Source organism: Ischnura elegans, chromosome 7 (assembly GCF_921293095.1).
Source record: "Ischnura elegans chromosome 7, ioIscEleg1.1, whole genome shotgun sequence".
In the NCBI taxonomy this organism is placed as follows: domain Eukaryota; kingdom Metazoa; phylum Arthropoda; class Insecta; order Odonata; family Coenagrionidae; genus Ischnura; species Ischnura elegans.
Window position 1 is genome coordinate 113,290,775 of NC_060252.1, and position 27,878 is coordinate 113,318,652.

Genomic DNA, 27,878 nt, shown 5'->3' on the forward strand with positions numbered 1-27,878 from the left:
AAAATAGTTAATGTCATTTGTAAACGGGTAAGATGCACTCTTCATCTCTCTCTGCCTCCTACTTGGTTCACGACTGATTGGTACCATCTCATCTAGTTTCTCGATGGTTACCTTGTGTAAATTTTCAGTGATTTATTTATACTGCATCACTACTTTTGAATTCTTTATATTCTCACCCTTGCATCCATGTTATCATGGGGAGTTTTATGATGTCTATGCCTTTTGATGTCTGGTATAGTGAACCTTAGTTTTTCATGCTTGGCCTAATCAAGTAAAAAGGGTTATGGTTCATCCTAATTAGTTTGTGTCTCACTGAGATGGAAGAAAAGTTGATAATTGTGAATTCTCTTGTTCCAGTGAATATTTTTCTGTGAATTCTTATCCAAAATGTTTGTAAGACGGTAGGTGTGGATCAGAAAAGATCTCCTTAATGGAGCAACAAAAGAAAAGAAAAAATATTATAACAATTAATGAAAAAAAAAATATAATAAAATAAAAAAAATGTATATTCATCAAAATTGGTTAAAAAATGAAAGAAATAAAATATGAATGAATGAAAAAAAAATACAACAAAAAAAATATAAGAAAATATCATTACAAAGATTGAATTATAAAAAAAAAAAATAATATAACAAGGTCCACACTCGTCTATCCTATTTTCTATCTATTATGTAATGATTTATCACTAATGTTATTGTTAGATTTGTTTGATCTGTCGTGATTATTGAAGTCTGTGACAATATTAAGGACTTCTCTAAAAGTCAGAAGTTTATTATTTCCTTGTCATGTATCTTTGTTGTTTGCCAAAGCAGTATATTGTGTAAAATTAGGCAGAGATGGAGGCATCTAAATAATATGTATTTTAAGGTTTTCTTGGTAATTTCTAAACTATCGTTTCTCTGATAATGAATGATTACGTTGCCAATATTGTATCATGAGTGCAACGATAGTAATGCTAATAATAATGTCTGAACAATTAATATTTGCTGATTAACTTATGGGAACTCTACAATAATGTAATATGCTATATCGAGGGGTTTGGATTGGTCAGAAATAAATGTTTTTTCAATATTATTAATTCACTTATTTGCTTATTGTTCAGGGGAAGCTCTTTATTGGAAGGGATATCTGTTCTGGGTGAAAAAGTCTCACCCCATCTTTAGTTCATTTTGTTCAAAACACATCAGTGGGTGGATGTGCCATAATGGGCACTTTCTCAATCCCTCCGAGATCTCAATCCCTCTGAGACTCAACCCTTCTGAGACTTGACCCCTCTGAGACTTCTCGCGAAGCTACAGAGTACGTCGTGCCTGCCTGATCCACGCGTGCCGCTGATCCTCGCGTCCTGTGAACTGCTCACAATTTATAGTGAATTCACCAACGGTGTCGGCCTCTTTATGCCATGTGTGAACTATCGTTACTTTCCGCCACCGTTTACCCAATTGTAAGGTGAATCGTCAGCGTGAAACCTGTTTCCCCTCCTCTGCCTACACCTCCCCTCTCACGCCTGCTTCGAGCGCGGCCGCGATCCTGTAAGCGGTCTGGCTCGCTCTCTCTGCTACTGACCTCTGACAAGGAAGGAACTCTCTCTCGTGCCCGGCTTCTTCCCAACGGCAAGAGTACATTATCCTCAGGCAATTTAGTATTTTATGTATTGTGCTCCTAAAGCTTACTTTGGTTATTAAATGTATTATTACTGTTGGAAATCAACCATATTGTTTGTTAATTTTTTACTCCTAACCACCTATTTCTCGTCAATTCATTCTCGCGACATGTGTGCGTTGCAACGTGAAGAGAAAAAAGGAAGCGACCTGTTCTATTTTCGAAAGAGTGCGCTTCAGCATCCTCATACTTTCTACAATGAAGTTGACTCAGTGTCATCTCATTGCTTGCTATCGAAGCAGGGGAAGAAAGTGGACTGTGATATTCATGGGCTAACTTATAGGGTTTGCCCCTTGAATTATAGGCAACCCCGTGAGATTGTGACTTCCTAGGTGGGCCAATGTGATGTCACGGCTCGTTTTGGCTGGAATGTGTTCACCGAATAAACAGTAAATTTAACATTGTAAACAATAACATTGTAACAATAACATTGTAAATCAAACAAAATATAGACGCAATCGAGGAGAAAAATGACGATTTTGAACTTTAAAAATCCGGAATGTTTTTTCCAAATTACTCAATTTTGAGGAATGATGTTTGTGAATTTACTTTCTTTCAAAGTAAATATTAATGATTTAAGCTATCGCATGAGTTAATATGCTTCCAAAGTTTATATATATTATCTTAAAATTCCGAGGTGGTGCTAATGGCAAGATGGACGCCATGCGCTCATATCATTCACGGAATCATTCAAGCAAATTAGGACATGCTCGAAATTTCTTTCGGGTGAGTTCCTTGAATGATTAGAAATAGGCAATATTGTGATCCCATAGGTGAGCCAAGGTAACGTAGCGGCTCGTGTTGGCTGGAATGTGTTCACCGAATAAACAGATATTGTGTGATTAATTGGGACTCTGACCCGAAACTTTAGCGCTCAAATCATGAACTATAGTTTAATAATTGTAAATTAAACAAAATATAGACGCAATCGAGGAGAAAAACGACGTTTTTATTCATCAACTATCCGAAATGTTATTTCCAAATTACTGACTTTAGACAGTTGATGTTTGTGAATTTATGTTTTCTCAAAGTACATATTAATTATTTGAGCTATTTTGTGGGTTACTATGCTTCCAAAGTTTTTATATAAAATATTAAAATTCCGAGGTGGATGCCAATGGCAAGATGGACGCCGTGCGCTCATATCATTCACGGAAATCATTCAAGCAAATTAGAACAGGCCTGAAAGTTCATTCGAATGATCATTCACGCTGGAAATTTCCAGGAAATTTCCGTTATACACGGTGAATGATGGATCATTCGAATGATCTTTCGAAAGATCATTCGAATGATCTTTCACCGTGTAAAGCGGACTTAATGAAAGCAAGAGAAAAACGAATGATATCGTGCTACGGGAAAAAGCAAAAGAAGCGTAGGAAAATTGGAGTCTGGCGAGGCCACGAAAAAAAGGAAAGGGAAGGGACGAGCCAACAAGCCAAACTAAAAACAGTACTATCATTTGGACATAGACCTCAACAGGTGCGGGCCATGAACAAATTTTAAGTTGCCCGAGTAGTATATTCCAGGTAATTAAAAATTCACATGTAACGACAATTCGTTCCCCAGCTTATACAGCTTGTTTGAAATCTCTAGGCACCTAAATACGCGGAAATAAGGACTCTGACAATGAGAGGAGAGTAAGTTTGTGGGAGCAAAGCATACCTCGCCCATCGATCGGTTAGGGCAAGAGGAATAGGGAATAATGGTCGGCAGGGTGCCCAAAAATGGCTTTATGGAGACACAATTCCAACGAAAAATATATACTGTACTTCAACCTACTATCCAGGTTACTATGTGTCGTCTAGCCCTTCAACTATTCAGGTTTTGTGGACAAAATTTCTTTCTTTCCTTCCAAAATCCTATTATACCTACACAAAAAATTAAGTTACCAAGGTGAAAAAATAGACTACGGGAGAGCAAAAACAGTCAGAGGAGCAAGAGCGACATTTAACACTTGGAATACTCCAAATTGATCGCATTGGTAGACGAGTGAAAATTGTTGTTTATTCTAAATACTAATACAGCAGGAACCCGGGAGACTCTCCGGACACATCCATGTTTAAAATATTTTGCTTTGGAAATGAGTTCCCTTCACATCGATGCCAGCACCTCCGTTTTATAACTCCTGCTTTGATGAATCTTGGCATGGAAAGAATAATTCGAAGCAAGGGTTAGCTAGCTACATAAATGTCAGTTTAGGGCTTTTCTCAAAAAGCAGTCAAGTAAAAAAAATATAAAACGTCCGAAATGAACAAATTAGAAGAACATGGAACTGATTACAAAAAATGGAGGAGGTGGCAGACTGGAAAAAATTTACCGACATCGAGGCTCGAACCCTGAACTTATACACCAGAAGCGCGGCACGGTACCACTCGGCCAAAACGCTTTTAAACAATGGGTGAAATTTTTAACATTAAATTCAACGTGACCATATTTTTCAATTTTTAAATGCTTTTTTCTCTCAAACCCGGGCGTATTTGGACAAAACCCTTCAACTGTATTCCTATCTAAGTGTCTACTTTCAAATAAAAAAGGTTTCATCTTCTTTCTTGACATCAGTTAGGCAAAGTCTCCTTGTCAGTAACAAGAAAAAAAGGTACATAGCCCGTTTCCAAAATAACCTTCGTAGGTTAATATGTGTAGTTCCTTCCGAACTGTCAGGTGAATGTACGATCTTTTCAATTCGTTATTTTCATTATGATTCAGCTACGATCATAAATTTTGCTGCTTCAAACCAATGCCTTGATTTTTGACTTACAATGACAATGACTGTTACGGTACAATTGGAACTCCTGCCGGTCAATCTGCACCACCGACTTTTGATTGTCATGACTTCCGATGGAAGGATTCTTTACTTCAGAGGTGGCATCACAAAGAGACATTTCAAAGCGGAAAAAATTGCAAGGAAGTGAACTGTGGCTCTCCTGGGAATGAATCTATGCGGTATTAACCCAGAAAACTTCCATGCGGAACACTGATTCCAGGATTTAAACTAGAGAAACTGACACTAACCTGTTCTTCACAAGTCAATCCTAGACTGGCTTTCTTAGCACGGTCTCTGCTCAAATCACCAGTTGCTACTTCCTTCATCTTTCGCAAAATGTCTGGTCTATCAATGAACCTGGCACCAAGTTCTTCTAACGTAATCTCTTTAGGATTGGTGCCACCCACAAACTTCCGTCTCATGAGCGCGATCTTCCCCTTCACAAATGCTGCATCAAATTCATCTGAAAGTAAACACACAAGAATATATGTGTACCCCAAAGAAAATTACAGAGTATCCATGCAAGAAAAAAGCTAAAGATTGACTTCCCGAAATATAAATTCCATAGGACCAGAAAATTGACAGCTTTATAAGAACTAAAAAAGAATTAGGACTGAATCATATAAACCAAGGCTACATACAAGTTCAAGGTTGGTAGCAAGCAGACAATGCTAGGATAAAAGCCATCACAAGAGGTACACAACTATGAGTACCCACCATACATTTCTTCCTATGATAGGCTGGATATTGGTAGTAATTGCATCTTGCTTAAGGTTTAAGATAACAGCTGAGGTAAGCATATTAAGTAATTTACCAAAAACACTGATTACCAATCGTACCACACAAGAAATAAGGATAATTTACATGTTTACCGTAGCAAGTCAAAAAAGAGTGCTGAAGTCCCTTTTCATGAGGGTATCACTCTGACGGATAAATTAATAAATGTCTCCACCATAGAGCAATTTACCGTATAAACACATGTGAGATAAACACCTTTTTTCCCAGGAATTGCAGCCAAAAATGGGGGTGTTTCTTACACAAACTTCTTATCTTACCCCCCACCCCCACCTTCTCAAGTCCAAGGGGAGCTGAGTGGCCTTGGTTTTCAGCGTGAGTCGGTCATCTGAAACCCAAGGTCAAAAACAAGCAGCAAGCAGGGGAGTTTCTCCCTTAATGACGTATTTTTACAATGCTCTAGTATGCTTTACTTACTTGCAAGCATCGCGTCGTCAAGCCGGTACCTCAGAGGTGAACATGGAAAAGGTCACGTGGGGTTTTTCGCTCTGGAGGGCGCGCTAAATTTACTGCCATGAATGGGCATCCCGTGACTTTTACACTGCAAATAGTAATCGCATCTCAAACATAGGGAAACGCATAGTTTTGAATGACAATACCAGGTTGATAGTCAACATCTTGCTGAGTAATTTCCATTATGCTAAGGACCTGATTTTTCAAAAATCATATTCAGACGCTACTATGAGGATTATTGCAACTGAAAATTATATTGGTGTCAAAACCTGTGGTTTAAGAAATTCGAACGAGTGCATACCTTGCTGGACTAAATGGTGTATAGATGAAATCGGAAATGCTTATAAGTGAAGAGCGCGGAAGGAGAGGTAGAGGGGAAGGAGCGCGCTCCATCCATCTGTCAAACACAAAGGCTATGAGTGAGGGACCATGGGACCAACACGTCCGATCTTGCATGTGACTTGTTGCCTTCGAAGCAAAGCGGCAAAGGCGCAGCAATGTGATGTACGCAGCTTGCGTTGCCTGAAGTTTCCAATACATCTTTCCTTGTTCGCATGCGCTCGTGCTACACTTGTTTCTTCTGAAATTGAGTATTTGGACTATGGTAAAAGTTGGTAGCTTTGTTGTAACTACATATATAGATTTGTGCCAATCAATTAGAGCTTAAAAAATGTAACTGCTGTCAGATATATGTCATGTTAGATCTCATTCTTTTTTGAACCTTGTTATATAATTACTCAAAGCTATCAAGATATCTTCGGGCTCAGTAGGTGATGTCCATAAACTGGGAGAATTGAAATTGGTAAACCGATAAAGGTAAGTTGGTGAGACGGGGTAGGGATGAAACACGTATCCATTGTTCCCGTGTGACTTGATATTTTCCTTTGAATCTAATGATTTATGGTCTGTGTGGTCTCGGAGAGGGAAAAAATAACGTCAGAAGCATGGGCTGATGGAGGGCCGAGGGTGGTTTTGTGAAATCTACGCCGTGGTTATTATCTTACTGCACTGATATTCTTGCTGAATGTCTTGGGAAGATTCACGCTCTGTGCCTAACTTGTTTTACCTTAAAATTTTCAACCTCTAAAATTTTATAGCAATACTCCTACGAGAGCTTTTACACAAAACTGTTCATGAGTAGGACAAGCATCATAGTGCAACGGGGTATGCAAAGAGAGGATCGCAACTCTTTCAACTCCCTCTTATGGGACGCTGCATTCACAAAAGCATCGATTTAAAATGTAATACATATTTCAATTCAATTTCTTCAACAAATTTGTAACTGAAGAATAAGGTGAATGGCATTATCTATGGATATTTGGTCCGAAGGTATCCGATCCGACCATCCCTAGTAAGCGTCATAATGTGAAGACTACGACTGAATACACACTTATCTCTGAGCACCATACATATTGTACAAATTTAGCTTAAAATTGCAGCATGAATTTTTAGCATTGAAAGTGGAAATTTTGATAATTGTTGAAAGTCCACGAATACGTCTGTAACACCAACTGGTAGGATTAAAAATATGCTGCAAAATTTTTTTCTTTAGCTCCGATGGCCAAAAAAGGGGTGTGTCTCTTACACGTGTTTATACTTTGGTAAAATGAGGCTCAAAAATTAATTTCTAAATATATTCATTGATGCAAAGAAGGTAAAAAGCATTTGATTTTTTTTCTTCATATTTAATGGTTGAACATTGAATTGCATATTACATGGTTTTGTTTGTATCATCGCAGGCGAATAAACGATCTAATTTACAAATTGGAATATGAATCCATGCATATGCTGTATGTACCGTATATGTCTGAATATAGTCTCCCCTTTTTTCCCAAAAATGCCCATGGTAAAATTAAAGGGGAGGACTATATTCAAACGCATATTTTTAACTTTTCCCGAAACCGAAGCCCCAAAATTAGGGAGGGGGGACTATATTCAGAGGGGGACTATATTCGGAGAAATACGGTATGTCTTGACAAAGCCTATGACACTTAGACTTTGCACTGGTTTTCTGGATAGTAAAACTATTGCATTAAGTCCTCAACTTACCAACTTTATTGAAGTATGTACACCCAAAATTTAAAATGGTGCCTTTGAAGTTGGCCGACGCAACGCTGCATGGCATGGAGGAACTCGCTTTTTGGGCAATCAATTCAATTGTGGTCAAATGAGTTGTTCAGCATTTCATGACTTTTTCCTTCCCCCGAACGACAAAAAATTTTTCTCCAGCTGCGTCGCAAGCGCAGTAAGATCATATCACCACCATCGTAAATTAAAACAAAATTGTACTGCAGTGTTGCATTCTGCAGGATAACTACACTTTTTGTTACCTTGCTTACGTTTTTCAACTAACAAACAAGGTCTTGGAAGGATTTGTACGCCGAGGACTTACTGCATTATTATTAAGCCTTTCGAGACGGCGGAGTTTTCGTCTTAGCATGACTGCTGTACTGAGCCCCAAGAGACTTCTTTCTCGTGGTAATGAGAATTTTTGGAGGGCATTCGTTAAGAAGGGTCTAGCAGATTATTACACCCTCTGAGCTCCAACCTTTTTCGCCCCCTCGCAGCGGGGACTCCGCATTATCTCGGACTCCGAGGGTTGATGTGCTCCCTCCTTTCCGGGTTTACGACCATACCTGCGGCATTGGTTCGGGGTCAACTTATGGATTGCTTATGTGTATTTATCAAATGGATAATTGTTGCTTGCACGTAAATTGCAGACTTTGAATTGAATTCCTCATTTTTTTCTGACCATTGTCAAATTTTAAACGAAGTTCTAAGGTCAATTTTAACGGATTTAAAGCATCAATTACTTCGATGCCAAATATATGCTCCTAAAATTTTTCTTATCGAATTCAAACCCTTCCAAAAATCTCATTAACTATTTCTCCGAAATGCATTACTCAAGGTAAAAAAAATTCTAGCAAGAAAAGCTCTTTGTCTGCCACAGGGCAACCTTGGTATCCCTTGGAAAGTACGCTCCACACGGGCATTCAGAACACCTGTGGAGCTTATCTGGAATTGCATCCATCAGTATAATTATGTTTTTACTTGGAATTTTTTAAATCCCTCATTTTGTTTGGAAAATATGCTCCACCACGGGCTGAAATAACTCATGAAGACCTTCTCTGGAATTCTACCCATCAGTATAGAAACATATTTCTCAGAATGGGTAAAGTTCATTCTCGTTCACATACCCACAATTCTTTTTGATTATAAAGTTTCCCTTCACTTCTGTCTCAGTCATTCTTGGGTTCAGACGTTTGATGTTCTCATTCTGCGAGTGATAACGCGAAAAAAATATTTAAAAACAATTTCGGGTAAGCATTATCAATCGTAATATGATAATTACACTGGAATCGAGATATAAGTTAATATTTATCATAGAATTTCGTTTAAAAATTGTAAACGCTGCTCAAAAGACAAACAATTCAATTCTTAGTTTATATTTCTTGAGAAATGAACAAATATTTATTTCGAAAATTGACTGTATAAACAATTGTATGACCGCTGTCCCTTACTGCTGAGAGGGGTTATAAAAGACGAAGGGTCCGGGTACCTGCTCCTGGATTCCAAGGGTTAATCCTAAACCCCGAAAGCATTGCGTCCCGAGACAAAGACGACGTAAACCCACAACCGCCTTAAAAGGAAGAGAGCTAGAAAACGTATATATACGGCTTTCGTCCTCCTGGCTGGGAAAATCTCACACGTACATATACGCCCGTCGTCTCCCGGGTCAGGAAACGTCCACACGTATATATACGTGTACAGTAGGGAAAAGGTTAATGTGCTTCTTTGCGAATGAGTTGCTTGAGATGGTCAAGGCAGAGAGCCAAATAATGATTTATAGAGTGGTCAGTTTTGATGCGGAGTCATTATTTACTAATTTCCCGATTGCCAAGGAGATGTGGTCATCAAGGACTTAAAACAAAGGTGCTTCCAAAAAACCCACACCTAACCTAGTAGAATTCTGCCTTCGAAATTTGTGATTCCCATGATATTACGAACAAAATCAATGCAGCAATGGGTTTGCCACTTTTGCCAATAGTGGAGAACCTGTCCATAGAAAACTTTGAAAAGGACACCTTCTACGGCAGTTCTACGATACCTCTATGAACAGCACCTCTATGAACATTCTCTATGAATGGAAAACTGCAACAGTGAACATTCTTTCCCTGGTGCAAAGAAGAAATGATAGGAAACTTGTCCATGGGATTTGCATAAAAGAGACATACAGATCGACAGCGGCCAGCCAGCAGGAATGTCGCATTTCCTCTTACTGATAAAAACCAATGACATGGACATTAGAGGCAGTCTCTGGTCAGCTGTTTTGAAGTCTGGAGTGGTTGCTTGAAATACCGTGCATAGCAACTATTGTACCATTTTCAGTGGCCTCTTCACAAATGAGAAATTGTATTGACCCTGTTCCAGTTTAACACACTCTGGTTTCGCGTTGATGCTCTTGAAATTTCTATGTTCTCTAAGATGCACCCACAACACACTCCCTTGGCCTTTACCACTATGTATTTCTATTGTCACAAGCACTTGTGTAACTGAAAGAGGTAATGGCCGAGTTAAAGCTTTAATAACTGAATACATACATACTGCTAATTATGCTGGGACTAAAAGAAGAAAAAGATTCAACAGCCTCATCAATGCTTTCACCATTAACTCATGTATAGAAATCATTGATAAATTGACCTTCTCCTCTGACCACTGAATGAACCCTGACCACTCCACCCTTCCTCCCCCCCATCCGCCTCCCCTCCCATTCCTACTGGCCTTGACGCCGCTGCCCAATCCCCCTTAACCTCCCCACACACCCACCACTAGGCTGTCCCAAATATTTTTTTTTTTTTAATTTCAAAATCGTCAACTGGATTTCGATGACCCTCGGGTATACAAAGATAAGGAAAAAATATTTCAAAAAATTTTAAATAATTTGTTAGCGAGAGGCGCCTAAATACCAACACCCTTAATTTGTCACACGATTTCGCGAAAACTGCCAAAATAGGGGTAATCAGGGTAAGTTATTCCAGTGGGTATCAGGGCAAGTTATTCCAGTGGAGTGCCTTAGCCAGTTACGCTACTGAGGCATCATTACCCTCCATGGAAATTCAACCGGAAATTGGGGGCTCTGGGCTTGAATCATAGTCGAGACAAATGATTCCTCCTCCGTGGAATTTTTGTGCAATTTGTGCATTGCGATGGGTGACTCCGCAAAGTTATCGCCGCGGCTAGTCCCAGCACACTTAAATTGATCAACGTTAGTATTCTCTTTTCTCCCACACAATCAGACAAAAGCAGCGTACATCATTGGGAGAAATTGGTAAAAAGACCAATTGAACAATTAAATTTTAAAGAGTTACCGGCCATAGGTATTCCATGGCATTAAAGCATGCCATATACACAGTTCCTGTATTAAGTACTGCCACCTCAACAAGAATTTCGAAAGTGTTCTCAAGTCAGGACAGTCTTAATTCTTCAACTTGGCTCAGCTTGAATTCTGAGTTGCTAGTACACAAGTGCTAGAGAGCCATCCATCATAGATGACTTCCCAGTCCACAGCAGTTTAGTGGTCTTTCAACACGGTTTTCTCTAAATACTCTAATACATAATAATAACAATAAGTAATAATTTCAATGAAATTTCTCTAATGCATAAACATTTAAACTGGGTGTACCTAATTTGGAGGCTGGCACTCCTTCCTTTTTGGATTTCTTTCGAGCCTGATCTAGCCAGTCCACAGATGGTTCTTTCACAAACACATCCACTGTTGCAAGCAAAATTTCATAGTTCTCTTGAAAACTTCTTAAGGCATGGATCATGGACTCTTTTATTAACCCTAGAAAAAAATTATTGGAAAGCATAGTTGAAACAAGAGAGAAATACTCAGATGCACTTTTTCAAAATTATGACACAATAACTGAAATTCTAATAAAAAGATGGGCTCACCAACTTCTCCCATGGGCTGCATAAGACCCATTATTTGAGGCGTCATCCTGAAAGGTATTAACTCGGGCACAGGCAAGAACTGCGTGGAAGTGCCAAACGAGTACCCAAAGTCAATGCCAATGACGTTGCCACTCGCCATGGAAAATAATGTGTTTGCCAAGTGCCTGTCACCAATTCCCAGCAACCAATGCGCAATGCAGAGGACTGCATGACTGGTTGCAAAAGCATTACGAAGAGACCAGAAGCCATCAAGAGAGAGGCTGAGTTTCAGTAGCGAGCGCCTGTTGGCATAGAAAGGAGACAGAAAAAGTTAATAACAGTGAACATCCCAAACAGAGATCTGCTTTGCAGATTATTATTACCTGCTAAGAAATTCACCCTCCTCCCATGCAATCTCCAAAAGAAAACAATATCAGACACAAAAACAGCACAATTATCGTATTGTACTGCAAGGATGCACAAGGCTTATTATTTCCCATAGAATTCCCTTAATATGACTTAATTATTTCATTTATAGCTCTATTAACGCAGAAAACAGTGAGTGGAGGAAAAAATTAAGTATTGATTCATTGTAGAGGATTTCTTCCAAGGATAACTAATAGTAAATTAACACATTCCATGCGGCCGAAAAATCTTGGGTGTTCCGGGTGACGGAATTTTTTTATTTTAATTTCCAATATATTTCGGTTTATAATGATTACCTTGATATCGAAAGTTGCCGATAACATACGGGAAATATTTCTTTTTAAACTTTTTTTTCGTGACATCTTAAGATGTCGTCCGCCATGGCGAAACAATGTATGTGTGCAACCGGCAATACACCAATACCAGCAAATTCTATTTTTCAAATTGCAACAAACCCCTTCTTATTCTAAAGTTCATTTCAATTTTAGTTGCTAACATTAAATAATAATAAGTACTGGATATAATTTTGACAGTTAAACTGCAATATTTTGTGAAGTATTTTTAGCTTCCTGCATATCGAAAACAAAACAAATGATTAGAAACACTGCAATGGTCCGGGCAATGGTCTATTGGGTTCTCTACAGCAAACTTACATTTTTCCCGGACATTTGGCAATTCACAGTAGAGAACCCAATTGGCTAGGTCCTTCCAAAGTATGTAATACTCCGAGGAAGCCTTAGCTAGGAAGCAATATAAGTTGATGAAGAAGAATACACGTTTTTCTTCAATTTTTTTGATTCCAACAATTTGCTGCAGGCTTTCTCTGCATGACCACTACAATGCTTTTTTGAAAGTAAACCATTGCTATTATACATTTTTAATGTTTTGTTTTAGTTTAAAGTAAAATACATTGTTGTAAAAATAAATATAGCACTTATCAAAATATATAGCATACAAAATAAAGATTAACTTTTTCATTACACTTAAAAATACATATTCATTATTTCTCTGGCATCTTCCCATGATATTCAATGAAGCAGGGACGAAGACATAATCCAGGCTCATCCGGACAATCTGGGCAGAAAGTGGTAACGGTCTTCCTGACTCCTTTGGTGTGACAAACGCGGCATCGCTTTTGTTTCCGTCTATTCCCCCCATTGGCAGGAAAGAAAGTGGAAAAATGAGATTCGGGGGGCTTCGGTGTGGATGGACGTGAGGTAGGGCCTGTTTGTGCTTCTACCAGGGATCGTACTAGCTCTATGCAGAACTCGTACAGTGTTTTTTTGTGTCCACTATTTTTGATACAATACATAACTATTTATAATGATCAACTGAAAGATGTGTATTCCTAATTTCTTATACCACTTGACCGATTTATGCTCACAGGGGTAATATGCTAGCATTTGGTCGCCGTGATCAATGCCTCTCATAAATTTGTTTTACATAACTATCGCCTCCGGTTTTAATTTCACTATTCCTATTCTGTTAGGGACCTCAAGCAACTGGCTCCCATACTCGGAGGTGATGACCAAAACGCCCCATTTGTCCCTCCATTTCAAGACGCAGATGCCATCATGACTCCACTGCTTTACTATTTCACCCTTCTTAATTTTTTGGGACACAATTTCCTTGGGATTCCCTGCTCTGTTTACCTGCAATGTACCTGTGCAATATATTTCCTTTCCCAGAAGTTCTCTAGACAATTGCACACTGCTGTAGTAATTATCTAAATAAACAGAATGGCCAAAACCCTTTCGGCCCTGTAGGGGCTTTCTCTAACTCGATAGCAAGTCTTATCGACGTTGCTACGTCGTTAGCTTATCGAAAATCTTAACTAACGACAATTGGTTTTCTCTACGCTTGCTTAACGATATTTTCTCGGTAGCACTAACGAAAATTGTCGATACCTTATCCGGGTGCTTGAGAGCACGTCTTAAGCTTATCGACGCCCGCTATAATGTTTTTCGGTATCGGTTTTAAAGTTTTAATTCTGCTACAACAAAGCGATAAAGGTATATTCACTTGAAAAATTGTAGGAACACTTTTGCGAAGGAGATGGAAAGCTTTAAAACGTTTTGCTGTAATCAATTAGTATAAATAGTGGCAACAGAGACATTAGTTTTTGCGGGGGAGTAAACGTGCTGTTTGAAGTAGATTTGAGAAAGTTATTAACCTTGTAAAAATTGGTGTGAAAATAATATTTACACATTCCAATTTTGGTGCTTAGATTATTTTTAGTCGGTAGTTTCTTTCGGCTCGATTGATGGGACTTCACTTTTTAGGTAGGAAGCTAATCACTCTTGAGGATAGAGCAAATATAATCAAGCATCTAGTGCAGAGAGAACGACTTAGGAATACTCAGAATCCTAATTTTCGAAGGACTTTTAATTCGGAACAACCGTTTGAATAACCCCCGATATGGCCCTAACACTGACAGATCTTTGATACCTTTTTTGGCTGGCTAAAGCCACCGTTCGCGAAAAAAATAACGGTTTCCCTCTTTTACTCAGAACTCATTAGTCGTCACTTTTAACTTTTGCAATGCTGTTAAACTAAGTCCCAACGAATAATATGCCTGTGTTTTGATGGGTACATGCATACACTTATTTTAATATCATTTGCAGTTGCTGATTGCAGTGATTTTCTATGCCTAATTGTGGCTACCAACGATTAACCTATGCTACGTTTTGCTTTTGTGTGAGTTTAATCAGTAATTCGATGCCTCAACATGGTGAGTGACTATGAAAATATTATATTACTTCCTTAAATGCGCATTTTTTTCTATGTTTACTTTATTGTGTTTATCTTCGCTTTGCGTAGAATATAATTATAAGTAACAACAACACCAACAACATTAACACTTCCGTAATCTTTATTCAAGAAATTGACACTAAAAAACGTTAAGTTTGTGACACGAGTTCACAATCACAACACTCGCGATGATTCCTTCCATGACATCCGCGTAATCTCGGTATTTTTTATCAACGAATTGATTTCAAACATCCCAAAATATGATGAAAGCGTCAATAAGTTTTTCTAATTGAATAACTACCACTGTGGAAGTTGTGGACTTATAGCGGAAATAAGGCAAACGATGTAAACAAGCCGTGGCTGAAGATGCACTCCGAAATTTACATCGTTATAATACTAATAAAAATAATTTTGTCACTACTATAACCACGAGAGTAAAATTATTATAGGCGTAGGTGAACGAGTAAGTAGCAGACAAAGTCCTCTTCAAGATAATTATACTTGAAAATTACGATACATAATGCACCAAAAGTTGCCGATATTCTTCCATCGACGACTGTTGAATACTTGAATATACACGCTTACTTACACTAATTTCCCCCTTATTTTATTTTTTTCTTCATGGAAATATATTACGACACATTATAAAAACAGTAAATGAATCCACTACTAAAATGATACTCATCAGTTTTCTCCATCATTTATTATTCTTTTCCAAATCGACCGGTGCGTTCTTTAGCAGCTTCTTGTTTATTTATGGTGACTATTTATCGTTTATTAGTTACCGTAGTTAGGCACTGCTTCTTAATGCTACCGAACGAATAAATCTAGGCATGTGATTGGTTGAAAATTCTAGCCTCACTCGCAGGCGCCGACGGTGTATTGTTTGCTATCGACGAGCCGTGGTCTTGTTTTGCAACGACGAGCTGTCGTTAAGGTGAGATACAGAAATACACTTTCGATAAGAGCGTGTCGTTGCAAGAGAGGACTTTCGTTAACAACCCGTTAACAACAAAACGTTAACGAGTTAGAGAAAGCCCCTACTGAAGTAGTTTATGTACTACATTTCTTACGTGCCCCTGACCTCCTACTTCCTTATCTGCAGACCCAGTGTATACCAGCATTCGAATTACTATTCTGGATGATTCCGTTAACAAATAAATTTTAATGGCATATTTATGACATTTTCCTTTCATGTACTGTCGAAAAATCAGACGGCCTCTCCATAAAACCATTGATTCATCCAACGATAAATCTTTAGCAGGTGAATAAATGGCATGCATTCTACCTTGAAAATGATTAATCAATGGCCTGATTTTGAACAATTTGTCCTCTGGTAGAGGCTCATTTTCCGTAGGATTTGCAGCGAAATGAAGCGTTTGCAAAATGCCAAGAAACCTATCCCGAGGCATGTACCGTGAAAAGCACGTTAAATTGAATAAATCGTCCTTTTTCCAATAATCCTGGATTCTATTAAGCCTAATTGTTCCCATGTGGAACAATAACCCAAGGAACTTTTGAAATTCGTCTCTCGACATATGTTTCCAGTGGGCTATTGTGGCATGTGGCGATACATTTGCCGATTGAAGGGTCTCAGCCTGCCTGTTGGTTTCTGAAACCAAGAGGTCGTAAAATGCCTCATTGGCTATGAGGTCAAAAAAAAGGCGTGGGTGATTGCCAGCAGGGGATTCCTTCAACCCGGGACAACCAGTAAATGGCATCCATGTGATAGCAGGCTGCTCATTTTTCCACATTTCACAAAATCTATCGGTAGCTGAGGGGTTTGGTGCCATGGTTTCAATGATAGAATCAGTTGCAGAAATATTGGTCCTGTCACGCTCAGAATCTCCAAGGTCCTCATCCTCACTCTCATCTTCGCTGTCGCTGATTTCAGAATGGAAGTCTTCCGCGCTTTCCTCCCATAAATCCTCATCTTCTCCCAAAGAATCTGTCTCAGATAGTAGCCTCCTCAAGTCGTCTTCGGTCAATCTCTGTGTTAGGGCTCGCTAAGGATCATTCTTTGAACATCCTAGCTATTGATTAAAAAAATTATTTAACTATTGCAAAAAATAATAAGATGTTTAAAATTGAATAAATTTTCCAAACTGCACTCGCAGATATTGAAACACACCGGAGACGGATGGTCCTGTTTCTGCTTCAGTTTTCTTGCCATTTTCATCTTCCAACTTTCTCTTTCTCCTATTTCCTGCTCCTTATTATACAAATATAAATACATTATTAAGATATTTATCCTACTGAACATGAAAGAATGAGTGTTGAACACTTACCAGAATTGAGCACGGTTGTGGTGGTATCTTCTGAATGGGAGATACATTTCTTCCTGTGCATTTCAAACGCCTACAGTTGAAAACACAATATCTCACGGCAGCACGTATGTAAGCTGAACTCTTGAGCTGAGGTGCAGAATCAGAATGCCGTGTGGTAGGACAGAGCACCATTCGCGACTAACATTTGTAGGAAGCATGTGTGAAGTGAGGGTAGTAATGAAACAATGTTTCAACCTCCGGGAGTAAGTCCCGGAACAGAGAATTTTCCAGACAATTTGTAAAATGGACTCTTCATTCGAATGGACGGAAGGGGTAAGGTGAGCGAGGTATAAGAAACAATGTAAGACCTCCTGCGGAGGAAGCTCAAATTATCATGTGCTGCTAACGTTTTATAAACACAGGATCGGTAATTGTGTGCTGCATTGGAGTGGAGGAGCGAGGATATGTAGCAATTTTGGAGTGAGGAAAAAAACCCACCATGAAACTTATATTGACCAGGTGAAACACCAATGAGTTCCTCCCTGCCTGTCGTTATATCAATGCACAAATTTCACGCAATGATAACAAAGAAAAAAAAAATACATGAGGTGACGAAGAGCATGACCCAAAATATTGAAAATATTGCGAAAAAAAAAACAAAGATAAGAGGTAGAGGATATAAAAGAATTCAGAAACGGATAATACCATTGAAAAGATGAAATCTTAATTTACTAAATTGCGTCGAAAAAAGACATTCTGGATCAAAACCTGGCACGAAAAAAAATAATGAAACGATGTACTACTGATGACATCTTATGATGTCACCCGCCACCCATGGAAGACATTCATGACATCTTATGATGCCACCCGCATGGAACGTGTTAATAAAATTTATCAATAATACATAATAAATGTATGGAAATCAGACAGTTAAGTCTGAAATCACCTATTGATAAATGTACAGTAGAATCCTGATTTAAGGTTTTTCAGGGGGGACAAAATTTAAAACACTAAATGCGGAAAAACACTAAATGAGGACCTGTCATTTTTTTCTGGTTTTAGGGTCTGTAATGATTGGAATGGCTTTTTATGAATAAAAAATATTATTTTAAGTAACTAAAAGGTGCTGAATCAGCAAAAAATTCTTTAATGAAATGTTCTCGGCCCTATAAAGGTTGGATAATACTTTTCAGGAATCAGTTAAAAAAATTGGGTTCCTAGTGAAAATAAGTAATGAGAGGATGACAATTGTTTTAATGAAATATTTTAAGAAAATTCTAATAAACATCAACTTAAAAGCATTCCCACACAGATTATTATTATGGACATTAGTGATTCCATTTTTATGCATATTTCAGTGGTCTCGATGAAATTTAGAATTTTTTCTGTAAAAGTGACATGTAGGTGACTATAGCATTTCTAATATAATAAGAAAAGGTGTAAGTAGGTACTCGAAAAATCATGAGGAATGAGTGAAATAAAGGGACAGCAGAAGATCGCTAATCCCGAATTCTCAACTACCGAATATCTAGTAAAAGGGAGGTTTTCTGGAATTTTGCCAACTTGACGTTTTCTGTTGCCTCGGCGAAACGATGGATTTATGAGCCTTTAAAAAGCCTCCTATGTGCACATTTTGGACTTCGAGGTAATCCAAAAAAGTAGAATCTTATTTTAGTATGGTGATTCAACTCGATGATAACACCAGATGCCTTGTCATATATCCGCAGCCTTATGCGGGTCGAATGGAGCCGGGAGAAGTTGCTTACGCGGCGCGCTGATCACCTTGACTCCGACTCGCCTTGTTTCTCGGCAGCTTTTAAAAAAATTTGGTTGGACCTTGAATAACGGTTAGCTAAACTGTTAAGTGAAAAGGTTTAATCTTCAACAGAACTGGATTTCATCCAAAAATTGTCAGTGCCTCTGGAGTTTGGCAATTTCGTCAGGGTTATGATGTCGAAGTCAACCACCAAGGGATACCTGCCGGATTTTCGTATTTTTCCGCGCTCATCTATTCTACCGTGAGTATGCGGTGATTTATTCTAGCATGAGCGATTTATTTAGAGTCATGGACCGAGATAGTTCGTCAAAACTCCGATTGTCATTCTCTTTTGACAGTAATTAGCACCAGATAAATATTTTTGAATCGACAGCGATATCAACCAGCCGCATGTCGATAAATCGGCTCCGGGATATCTAAATTACGATGTAAAATAATGTTGTTCCGTAGGGAAAGAATGCTCTCACTCACGGTCATGACAGGGGAAACACTTCCTCTGTTCTTTCGCTGTTCCTCCGTGGAAACTGACCTTGGAATGGATTATAGAAAGAATCTTCAAGTGAACTGCGCAATTGATATTGGGCCTCCTCTTTTTAACAGAGAAAGTAGCCGACTGAAAAAATATTGGGCTAATAATCGACTGCCCGTAGGGAGTAGAGTTGAAAGGGGCATAAGCCATCAATTGAAAACATTACGAGAAAACCATTATTGTAGCGGCCCTCGGAGGATAACTCATGTCATCAGTCGTCACGTATCATCAAAGTCAAGTTCAAGAAGTGAAGGATAAGGTAGTTCGAGGTTATTAAGGGATGACTTGCTCCATTAGATCGGATCTGATACAAAAAGTGCCTGGTGTTTGGATCAGAAGGGGAGCGAAACGTTACGAGAAGACAAATCACCCAACTTGCGAGTTGAAGGTCGCACCGCTGGGCTCGCGGAAGAAAGCAGTTGAAGAAGCGTTCCCCAGTAGATTCTATCGACTCTTGGTAAACTTTCATGAGACTGTTCTTGTTGATGAGCATAAATTCGAAGATTTGGATGAACCGTCATGAAAAAACGTTAAATCGGGCATAAAAAATCTTGAGCGGGACAAATTTTTACGACCATAAATGCGGAAACACTAAATACGGATAATTTTTACATTTCCCTAATAGGGAATGAATCGGGACCCAAAAAAATAAATGCTAAATGCGGAAAAACGTTAAATGCGAAGACCTTCAATCCGGATCCGACTGTATTTGGTAATTTATTCATAAGCTAGCTTCACAAAACATGCAATTCGAACATCACAAATGCATACAGTTTCTGGCTGATTTTCATGATTAATCAGAATTCGGCATCAACTGTACACAGAAGAACCTCACTTATGTATATACTTTCAGTAAACAGCCAAAAAAAGTATCACATGTGAAGAAGTTTCATACAGTAAGGGAGAGTGAAACCCTATTCAATTAGCTCTGATATGTTTCCAAGTTGCAATTACTCATTTGGAGGCAAGAAAATGAAGCCTAATAATCTTACTTACTCACAAACAACAACACTGATGATGCGTTCACTAAAAAGAAACATAAACTTGCATTCCTGAACAATGATTCCCATGGTTGAACCCCTTAGTCAAATTGTTAGCATTTCTTGCACTAAGCCGCCGGCCTGTTTCTCAAGGGAAATTTTGTAATGATGATGCTAAATGACTGCAGAGAAGCCAATTTTTGAAAACAATAGCATGGTTTCCTATTTTTTTCATGGCCTAAATCGATAGATTATTACTCCTGGAGTATTTCACACTTTTAGATTTTAAAATGACAACATCTATTTTTCACGATTAACACATTCAGGGCGGCATGACCCACCGGTGGGTCATGGCTGGTCTATCCCCGGAATCATGGGTGGAATGCCGCCCATAGAGCTTAGAAACGCATGACGCACCGGTGGTCACGTTTCCCATGCAAACTATAGGAACTTCTGGCCACGTACACCCATGAGGACGGACTTATTACGCTCTTCATAGCCCATGCAGGAGTTTTTAGTCAACTTTTTACTGATGCCAAACCGAACTTTTGCCAAGAGAAAGGTTGCAAGTAAAATGAAGGGCAATGATGTAAAGATTCAGTATTTGATGTTGTATTTGCATTTGTGCGTGAAATATTTTCAATTTTAGTTTAACTAATCGGAAAGATATTCAAATGAACTCGATCATCGGTAATCAACTTCCATAATTTTATGAAATACGTAATTCTTGCATTGCGGATTGCCAATCCGTCGATTATAGGTGTTTTAAAAAATTCTAGTTGTGTTGCGTACGAAGTTCTCATTCATATCAATTCCTCAGCCAGTTTTATGAAGTTTATTGAGTAATAAAAGAAAATAAAGAATATTGCAGTCATATTGAAGGTAGACGAGAGCTACATATAGTTGATTCGTTATTGAGCCATTATTTTCTGACACGGCAATCTCTAGACGTAAATATTATGTTTTGTATCGTCTATCAAAAGTATATCGAAATATAAATCAAGTTGGTTTGGCTTTATTTACATTTTACGACGAAGAGAGGTTAACTAAAACATTCCTACTATTTACCTGGCATTATGCATCACTAGAAATGCTTTCTTCGTTTTCAATAAGACTGTAAGATGGCCCTACAAGAAGGACGATTACCTTCCTTGATTACACGTTGAAATACTACTACACTCACCGTTTCAATTACATGGCTTTCACATATCAAAGATGTTCCACTTCCGTAGATATTTAGAGGGAAAACAAAAATGGAGAAATACACACCGGAAAAATTATTTAGATCGAAAAAAAAATAGAGAAAACATTTCAAAACTATAGTACAGTAAAACCTCTTTACATCGTAATGGAGGGGACCAAAATTTGGGCAATTTGATGTATGGAGGTTCACTATAGAGAGGTTTTAGCGGTAGGCACCATTTTTTCATATCCTTGGGAAATGAAAGGTGCTACTGTCTTTTAAGCCATTTTATTAATATATTTAAATATATAGGTATGCATAAGTGAACATATATTTACAATTTAATGGTTACACAAAGGTAAAAGTAACTTTTTCAAGAGGCCTTTTTAGAAAATAAATTAGTCAATGGGTTTGCTTAAAAAATTTTTCAAACTCTTTCAAAATAATGTTTTCAATTCCACGAGCACTTTTAAATGTCATTTTCACTGTAAATAAATCACTGGCTGTTTTCGTTAATGCCTTTTGACCTAAGAAATAATTCCCTGGTCTAAGGGTTGTAATTTACTAATAGTGTTCGGAGGAAAGAACAATAGTTTTATATTTCTAAACATAATTTCTTCATCCTCGTATTTAACTGCCGGAGTTTTTTTATTTGTGCAGCCTAGCCAGTTTCTTCTGTTTTTCCTCGGTTGTTTAAAATAGATGTGAGGGTGAATGATGGCTTTCCAAAGGTCACTGCCTTCTGCCTGTCCTCGTTGATGGCTAGGAAAATTGTTAATTATGTGGTAATGTCAAGCAGTCGCCTTCTTTTATTTCTCGAATCCATCATCAGCCTATGATTAATTAAGTAATTTTCATATTTATGGCAAATACAGTGGAACCTCGATCTGTCGTTTTTCAGGGGGATGGATGAAAAGAACGATGAATGCGGGAAAACGATAAATGCGGGAATGGTTGTCCGGGTTGCCTATGTCCCAGGATCCGCTGGATTTTTGCGAATTATGACATTCATTAATGGATTCAAACGAGATTTCAGCTGATCACAGGATTATTATTACTTTATCGAAACACTTAGGTCATATTGTTGATTCGAATTATCTCTCTTTCTAATATCCTAAGGGAACAAGCCGCCTTGCTAAAAAATTTTTGAACTCCACTCGGAATTTTCACTGCTATTTCACTGTAAAAATTCTTATCCATCAAATGCCATTTCAAGTACACGTATTTACGCGAGAAATGTGCGTGTTATGCCTCAAACAACTGATTTCGCCGTCGCAGTGATTGGTTATGAGATGGATCAAGAAGGCCAAAAATAGTTTATTATTGGAAATCTTCCTTTCTAGCAATTAAATTTTTAATATGATTGAGGCAATGTGGCGTTAATCGTCAGCGGCACGCCCACCTGATCCTCGGCTTCATCCCACTTCTTGTTTTCACCTGGGATCTCGCTCTACCCCCACCCCTGCCGTGATGTGCTACCGGACATACCGAGGCGTTCTGCAATATTCACGCATTCTAGCCCGGATTCTTTTCTTCATCATCAATTATTTTGAGTCCATCTTTTAAAGTTCTCACTTGTGTCTTCGGAATGGCCATGGTCCGAAGACGAATAAGAATAAAACTAATAAAAATGAAACCGGACTCCATTGAACCCACACGGAAAACACTCGCTAGTTTTAAGTCAACCCACCCCGGAAAGTACGGAACCACTCGTACGAGGTGAAGTTCGGCACTAATGCTATCGCGTACGGCGTAGGCAAGAGCTTACTGCAGAGGGTGAAGCATGACCATATGACAGCGCAATTAAATTTTTTATCCTATAGAGAAGGCAACTTACCCACTCATTTCTAACAATAAGTAGCGTAGCCTTAGATGAGCAGATGAATTCAGATTGCTAGTCGAGAGAAACAAAATATCCTGAGAAGACATCGCTTCGTTAGCAACTCAGACAAGTGAAACTTGTAGCATAACTCGTAAATTGTAACCAGACTCGTAATTGTTTTCGAAAAAAATCGCATCAACTTCCGTGAAGCTCACTATCAGCTGCGAGGATATCGGTATTCGCCAGAAATCACCATCGTACTATTCCAACTATTTCCTTGCTTAAAATGCTTAAATAACGTTAGAAATACGTCGTGTCTGGTATCAATCTTTACTGAATTACGTGCACATCACTAATATCTCAATATAATAAAAGTATAATACCAATTGCCGAAATTCATTTTTAGATACCTTTTGGGCTAATAGGTGATTCATGCAGCAGTTGACCTCCACCTTTGAAGCGAGTCGGCTAAAAAAAAGTTAGCGGTCGAGAGAGGGGGAGGCGTGAAAAAGGTTTCTTGTTCTCGAGTAACTTGATATTTTCTTTCGAAGCTAAGGTCGTCGTAATACGATCCCTGCTCGAGCTAGGACCTTTTTTTTCGGAGAAGAAGAAAGCTTCAACCGGGGGGGGGGGGGGATACCGGATCTTGGGAAATGCGCTTATGTAACTATCCCACTTCACTCTGCTTCTCCCTATCGCATTTCAATCTCCTGGGGAAGATTCAAACTGTGTCTGTTGTGATTAGCCATAAATAACACATTGTAAACACTTCGTCTCATTTTTATCAAACAATGAATGCGGGAAAATTATTCGACGGGACCGCGATCTTTAAACGATTAATGCGGGAAAACGATACTTCGGGGAACGATAGATGCGGGAAAAAATTACATTATCTTTATGGAACTTAATTTGGGACCAGGAGCGGCGAACGATGAATGCGGGAAAATGATGAATGCGGGAACGATAAATCGGGGTTCCACTGTAATTGAAAATACTCCTTATTATATCTTTTAGAATTGATTTATCATTCTTATAACATGTGACTTGTTAAAGATTATAAAATAAATGAATTAACACGTGACTACCGCAAAAAATAGACAAAAAATTGAGCGTAATTTTGAAAATTTTGTCGAATTCCCTCTCTCCAAAATACAATGCACATAGCGTTCCGAAGAAAAACTCTGTCGAGGGCACATAGAAACGCTAGGTCTGCGAGAGGACGTTATTTCCCGGTGAGAATGCCGGGCAAACTACTTCAGAATGCGGCGGAGACGGTAAAAAATGTCATTGCCCTACCGCGTATCAGCTAATTAGCTGCCTCCTTCACCTAACACTGCCGCGTATGGATTGATGTTCATTCAGTATTGCTAGAAATTGACGTCCCGGACTCCTGATGGAATAGTCAGATTTCGCAGCATAAATATGCAGTCAAGACATATGACTGTCGCTAAGCGCAATAAATTTTAAACTATGATCGTTCACGAAAGCATCGAAAAAATTACCAAGGCGGTAGTAAGAAAGTGCTACACCGGGAAATATGGGAATAAAATAATTGCGAAACTATATTTGATTTATTTCAAGTTGCGGAAAATTCTTGAAATATTTTAATTTTAGAAGCGGAAGTAGCAATACGGTCGAGTAATTATGCCTCCATGGATGGGAGTGAAGTTAGTTGAAATATTTCCGTCAGCAAGTGATTATAGGCTGCGCTGGTCGCCTCTTTTATTAACTGAGCGTAGTATGTAGGCACTTGCAAGAAAATAAAGCCATAAGTAAAAGAAAGCGAGTGCTATCGTGCGATTTTGACCGTGATTCGAGAGAAAACGATGTGTTCTGTCTTCATTTACCATCACTTAATATTATTAGGATAGTTGGAGAAAAATTGATAAATTTTTGTGAGCGCTTGGAGTTATGGATTGCAAATACTTGGTTTAAAAATCATAAAAGAAGGTTGTACACGTGGAAAGCACCTGGAGATATTTCAAGATATCAGATAGATTTTATTATTGTCAATCAAAGATTTAAGAATAGTGTTAAAATGGCAAAAACCTACCCAGGAGCAGATGCTGACTCTGACCACAATCTTCTAGTTACTGATATAAGAACACGACTGAAGCTTGTTAAGAAAGGGAGGTTGATAAGGAAATGGGATGTAATAAAGCTGAAAAATGAGAAGAATGAAGCATATAATAAAAATGTTGAGAAAAAATTGGAAGATGTAAGACAAAGTAATGAGGTATCAGAGGAATGGAATAACATTAGGGATGTAATATGGGAAGTCTTAGAAGAGGAAGTTGGTGTTGTACAAAAGGAAAGAAATAGGAAGGAATGGATCACTCAGAGCATGATAGATAAAATGGAGGAAAGGAGAAAGTGGAAAAATGTTCACACTGAAGAAGGAAAAGGGCAATATAGGAAACTTAACAATGAACTACGAAGATTAACTGATAAGGCAAGAGAGGAGTGGATGGAGAGAGAATGCGAAAAGATGGAAGTCCTAGAAGAACAAGGGAGATTTGAAGAAATGTATAAAACAGCTAAAAAGTTCACAAAAAGAGAGCCAAAGAAAATAAGTAAACAAGGAATGTTAAATAAATACGGAAAGATAACAACAGGTGTTGAGGAAAACAAAAACATATGGAAAGAATATGTGAAAGAACTATATGATAGTAAAGATGATCATTCTCAGATGGAGCTGGAAGAGGAATGGGAATGTGAAGAGGTGAATAGAGGACCAAACATACTGAGAAGAGAAGTGGAAAAGGCAATCAAGGATCTCAAGGAAAGGAAAGCAATGGGATGCGATAGAATACCATCAGAAGCATTAAAGAACCTAGGTAACAGTGCAATGAGTCGATTAACAAATTTAATCAATAGGATATATGATACCGGGAGCTGGCCTGATGATCTACTTAAAACTATTCTAATACCAATACCAAAGAAATGTAATGCCAAAGAATGTAAAGACTATAGGACAATTAGTCTTATATGCCATGTTACCAAAGTAATTACAAGGATTATATTAAAAAGAATCGAAGGAAGAATTAAAGAAAATATGGGAGAAGATCAATTTGGATTTAGAAAGGGTAAAGGGACTCGTGATGCAATAGGATGCTTGAGGATGATAGGAGAAAGAATGATGGAAGTGAATAGAGATTTGTACATTTGCTTTATTGATTGGGAAAAGGCATTTGATAAGGTTAATTGGAATGTGTTATTGAAAATTTTGAAAGACATTGGCATTGATTGGAAAGATAGGAGATTAATAAAGGAGATGTATTGTAGGCAGGTAGTAGTTATAAAAATTGGAGATGATGAAACAGAAGAAATTGGCATAGGAAGAGGAGTGAGGCAAGGGTGCTGCCTTTCTCCAGAGCTCTTCAATGTTTATGCAGAAAAAATGATGGAGAAAGCTTTAGAAAAAGCTAGAGGAGTTGTAATAGGAGGAGAAAGAATAAAAACAATTAAATATGCAGATGATCAGGCAGTGCTGGCAGAAAGTGAAGAAGATTTACAACAAGTGATGGATGATATAATGGATGTGGGGAGGGAATTTGGAATGAACTTAAACATAAATAAAACCAAGGTGATGAGAATCAGCAGAAAAGAAGGTTGTGTTTGTATATCCTTAGAAGGAAATATCATACAGCAAGTACAGACTTTCCAATATTTGGGAAGTCTGGTAAGATGGAATGGAAGTTGTACTGAGGAAATAAGAAGAAGGATATCAATAGGTAAAGGAGCGTATGGAAAGGTAAAAGCATTGTTAACAGCAAAAAGAATTCCAATAGAGATGAGGAAGAGGTTTATGAAATGTTTTGTGTGGAGTGTAGTGTTGTACGGATGTGAATCATGGACTGTTAAAAAGAAGGAGGAGAGATATTTAGAAAGTTTTGAAATGTGGGTATGGAGACGAATGTTGAAAGTGAAGTGGACTGACAGAGTGAAGAATGAGGAAGTTCTAAGAAGAATAGGCGAGGAAAGAAAATTAATACATATGATTCATAAGAGGAAGGCAAGTTGGTTAGGGCATATATTAAGAAGGAATTGTTTGGAACGGAGAATAATAGAAGGGAAGATAGAAGGAAAGAGAGGAAGAGGAAGAAGGAGGATGGGAATGTTGGATGATATAAGAAGAGGAAGAAAATACAAAGACCTAAAGGAGGATGCTCAGGATAGAGAAAGATGGAGAGAAGTCCAGTGGAAACCTGTCTAAGGACAGTAATCACTGATGATGATGATGATGAGTTGGATGCCCTAACTAAAGGTTAACGTGAAAATTATTAAAGGTGTATTAGAAAAAAATAAGCGTGAAACATTTATCGCTGAAAATGTCATTCCATGTAGGTAATCGCGGCTGCATTAATTGGTCTCTAGTTGTCTCGGTACGATTTGCAGAGGTAGTTAGGCCGTTTCGGGGCTGTCCTGTTGGTACGATGTATGGAGGTTTTACGAGATAAAGAGGTTCACTATATAGAGGTTTGCCTATAAATTTACATGTAAATATGACGGGACCAGAGGGTTGGTACGAAGTA

The 27,878-nt window shown here is 38.3% G+C and overlaps 1 protein-coding gene across 1 annotated transcript in view; it reads right to left on the reverse strand.

Annotated features, from left to right (window-relative positions):
- The window catches only part of LOC124162866 (DNA-dependent protein kinase catalytic subunit-like), a 299,017-nt gene that overhangs the window by 10,662 nt on the left and 260,477 nt on the right, over positions 1 to 27,878 (reverse strand). The window contains exons 54-56 of the mRNA XM_046539551.1: positions 11,630 to 11,910; positions 11,358 to 11,519; positions 4,675 to 4,889 (exon numbers count right to left, since the gene is read on the reverse strand). Coding sequence (XP_046395507.1) covers positions 4,675 to 4,889; positions 11,358 to 11,519; positions 11,630 to 11,910 — 658 coding nt within the window. The remainder of the gene's footprint in view (positions 1 to 4,674; positions 4,890 to 11,357; positions 11,520 to 11,629; positions 11,911 to 27,878) is intronic.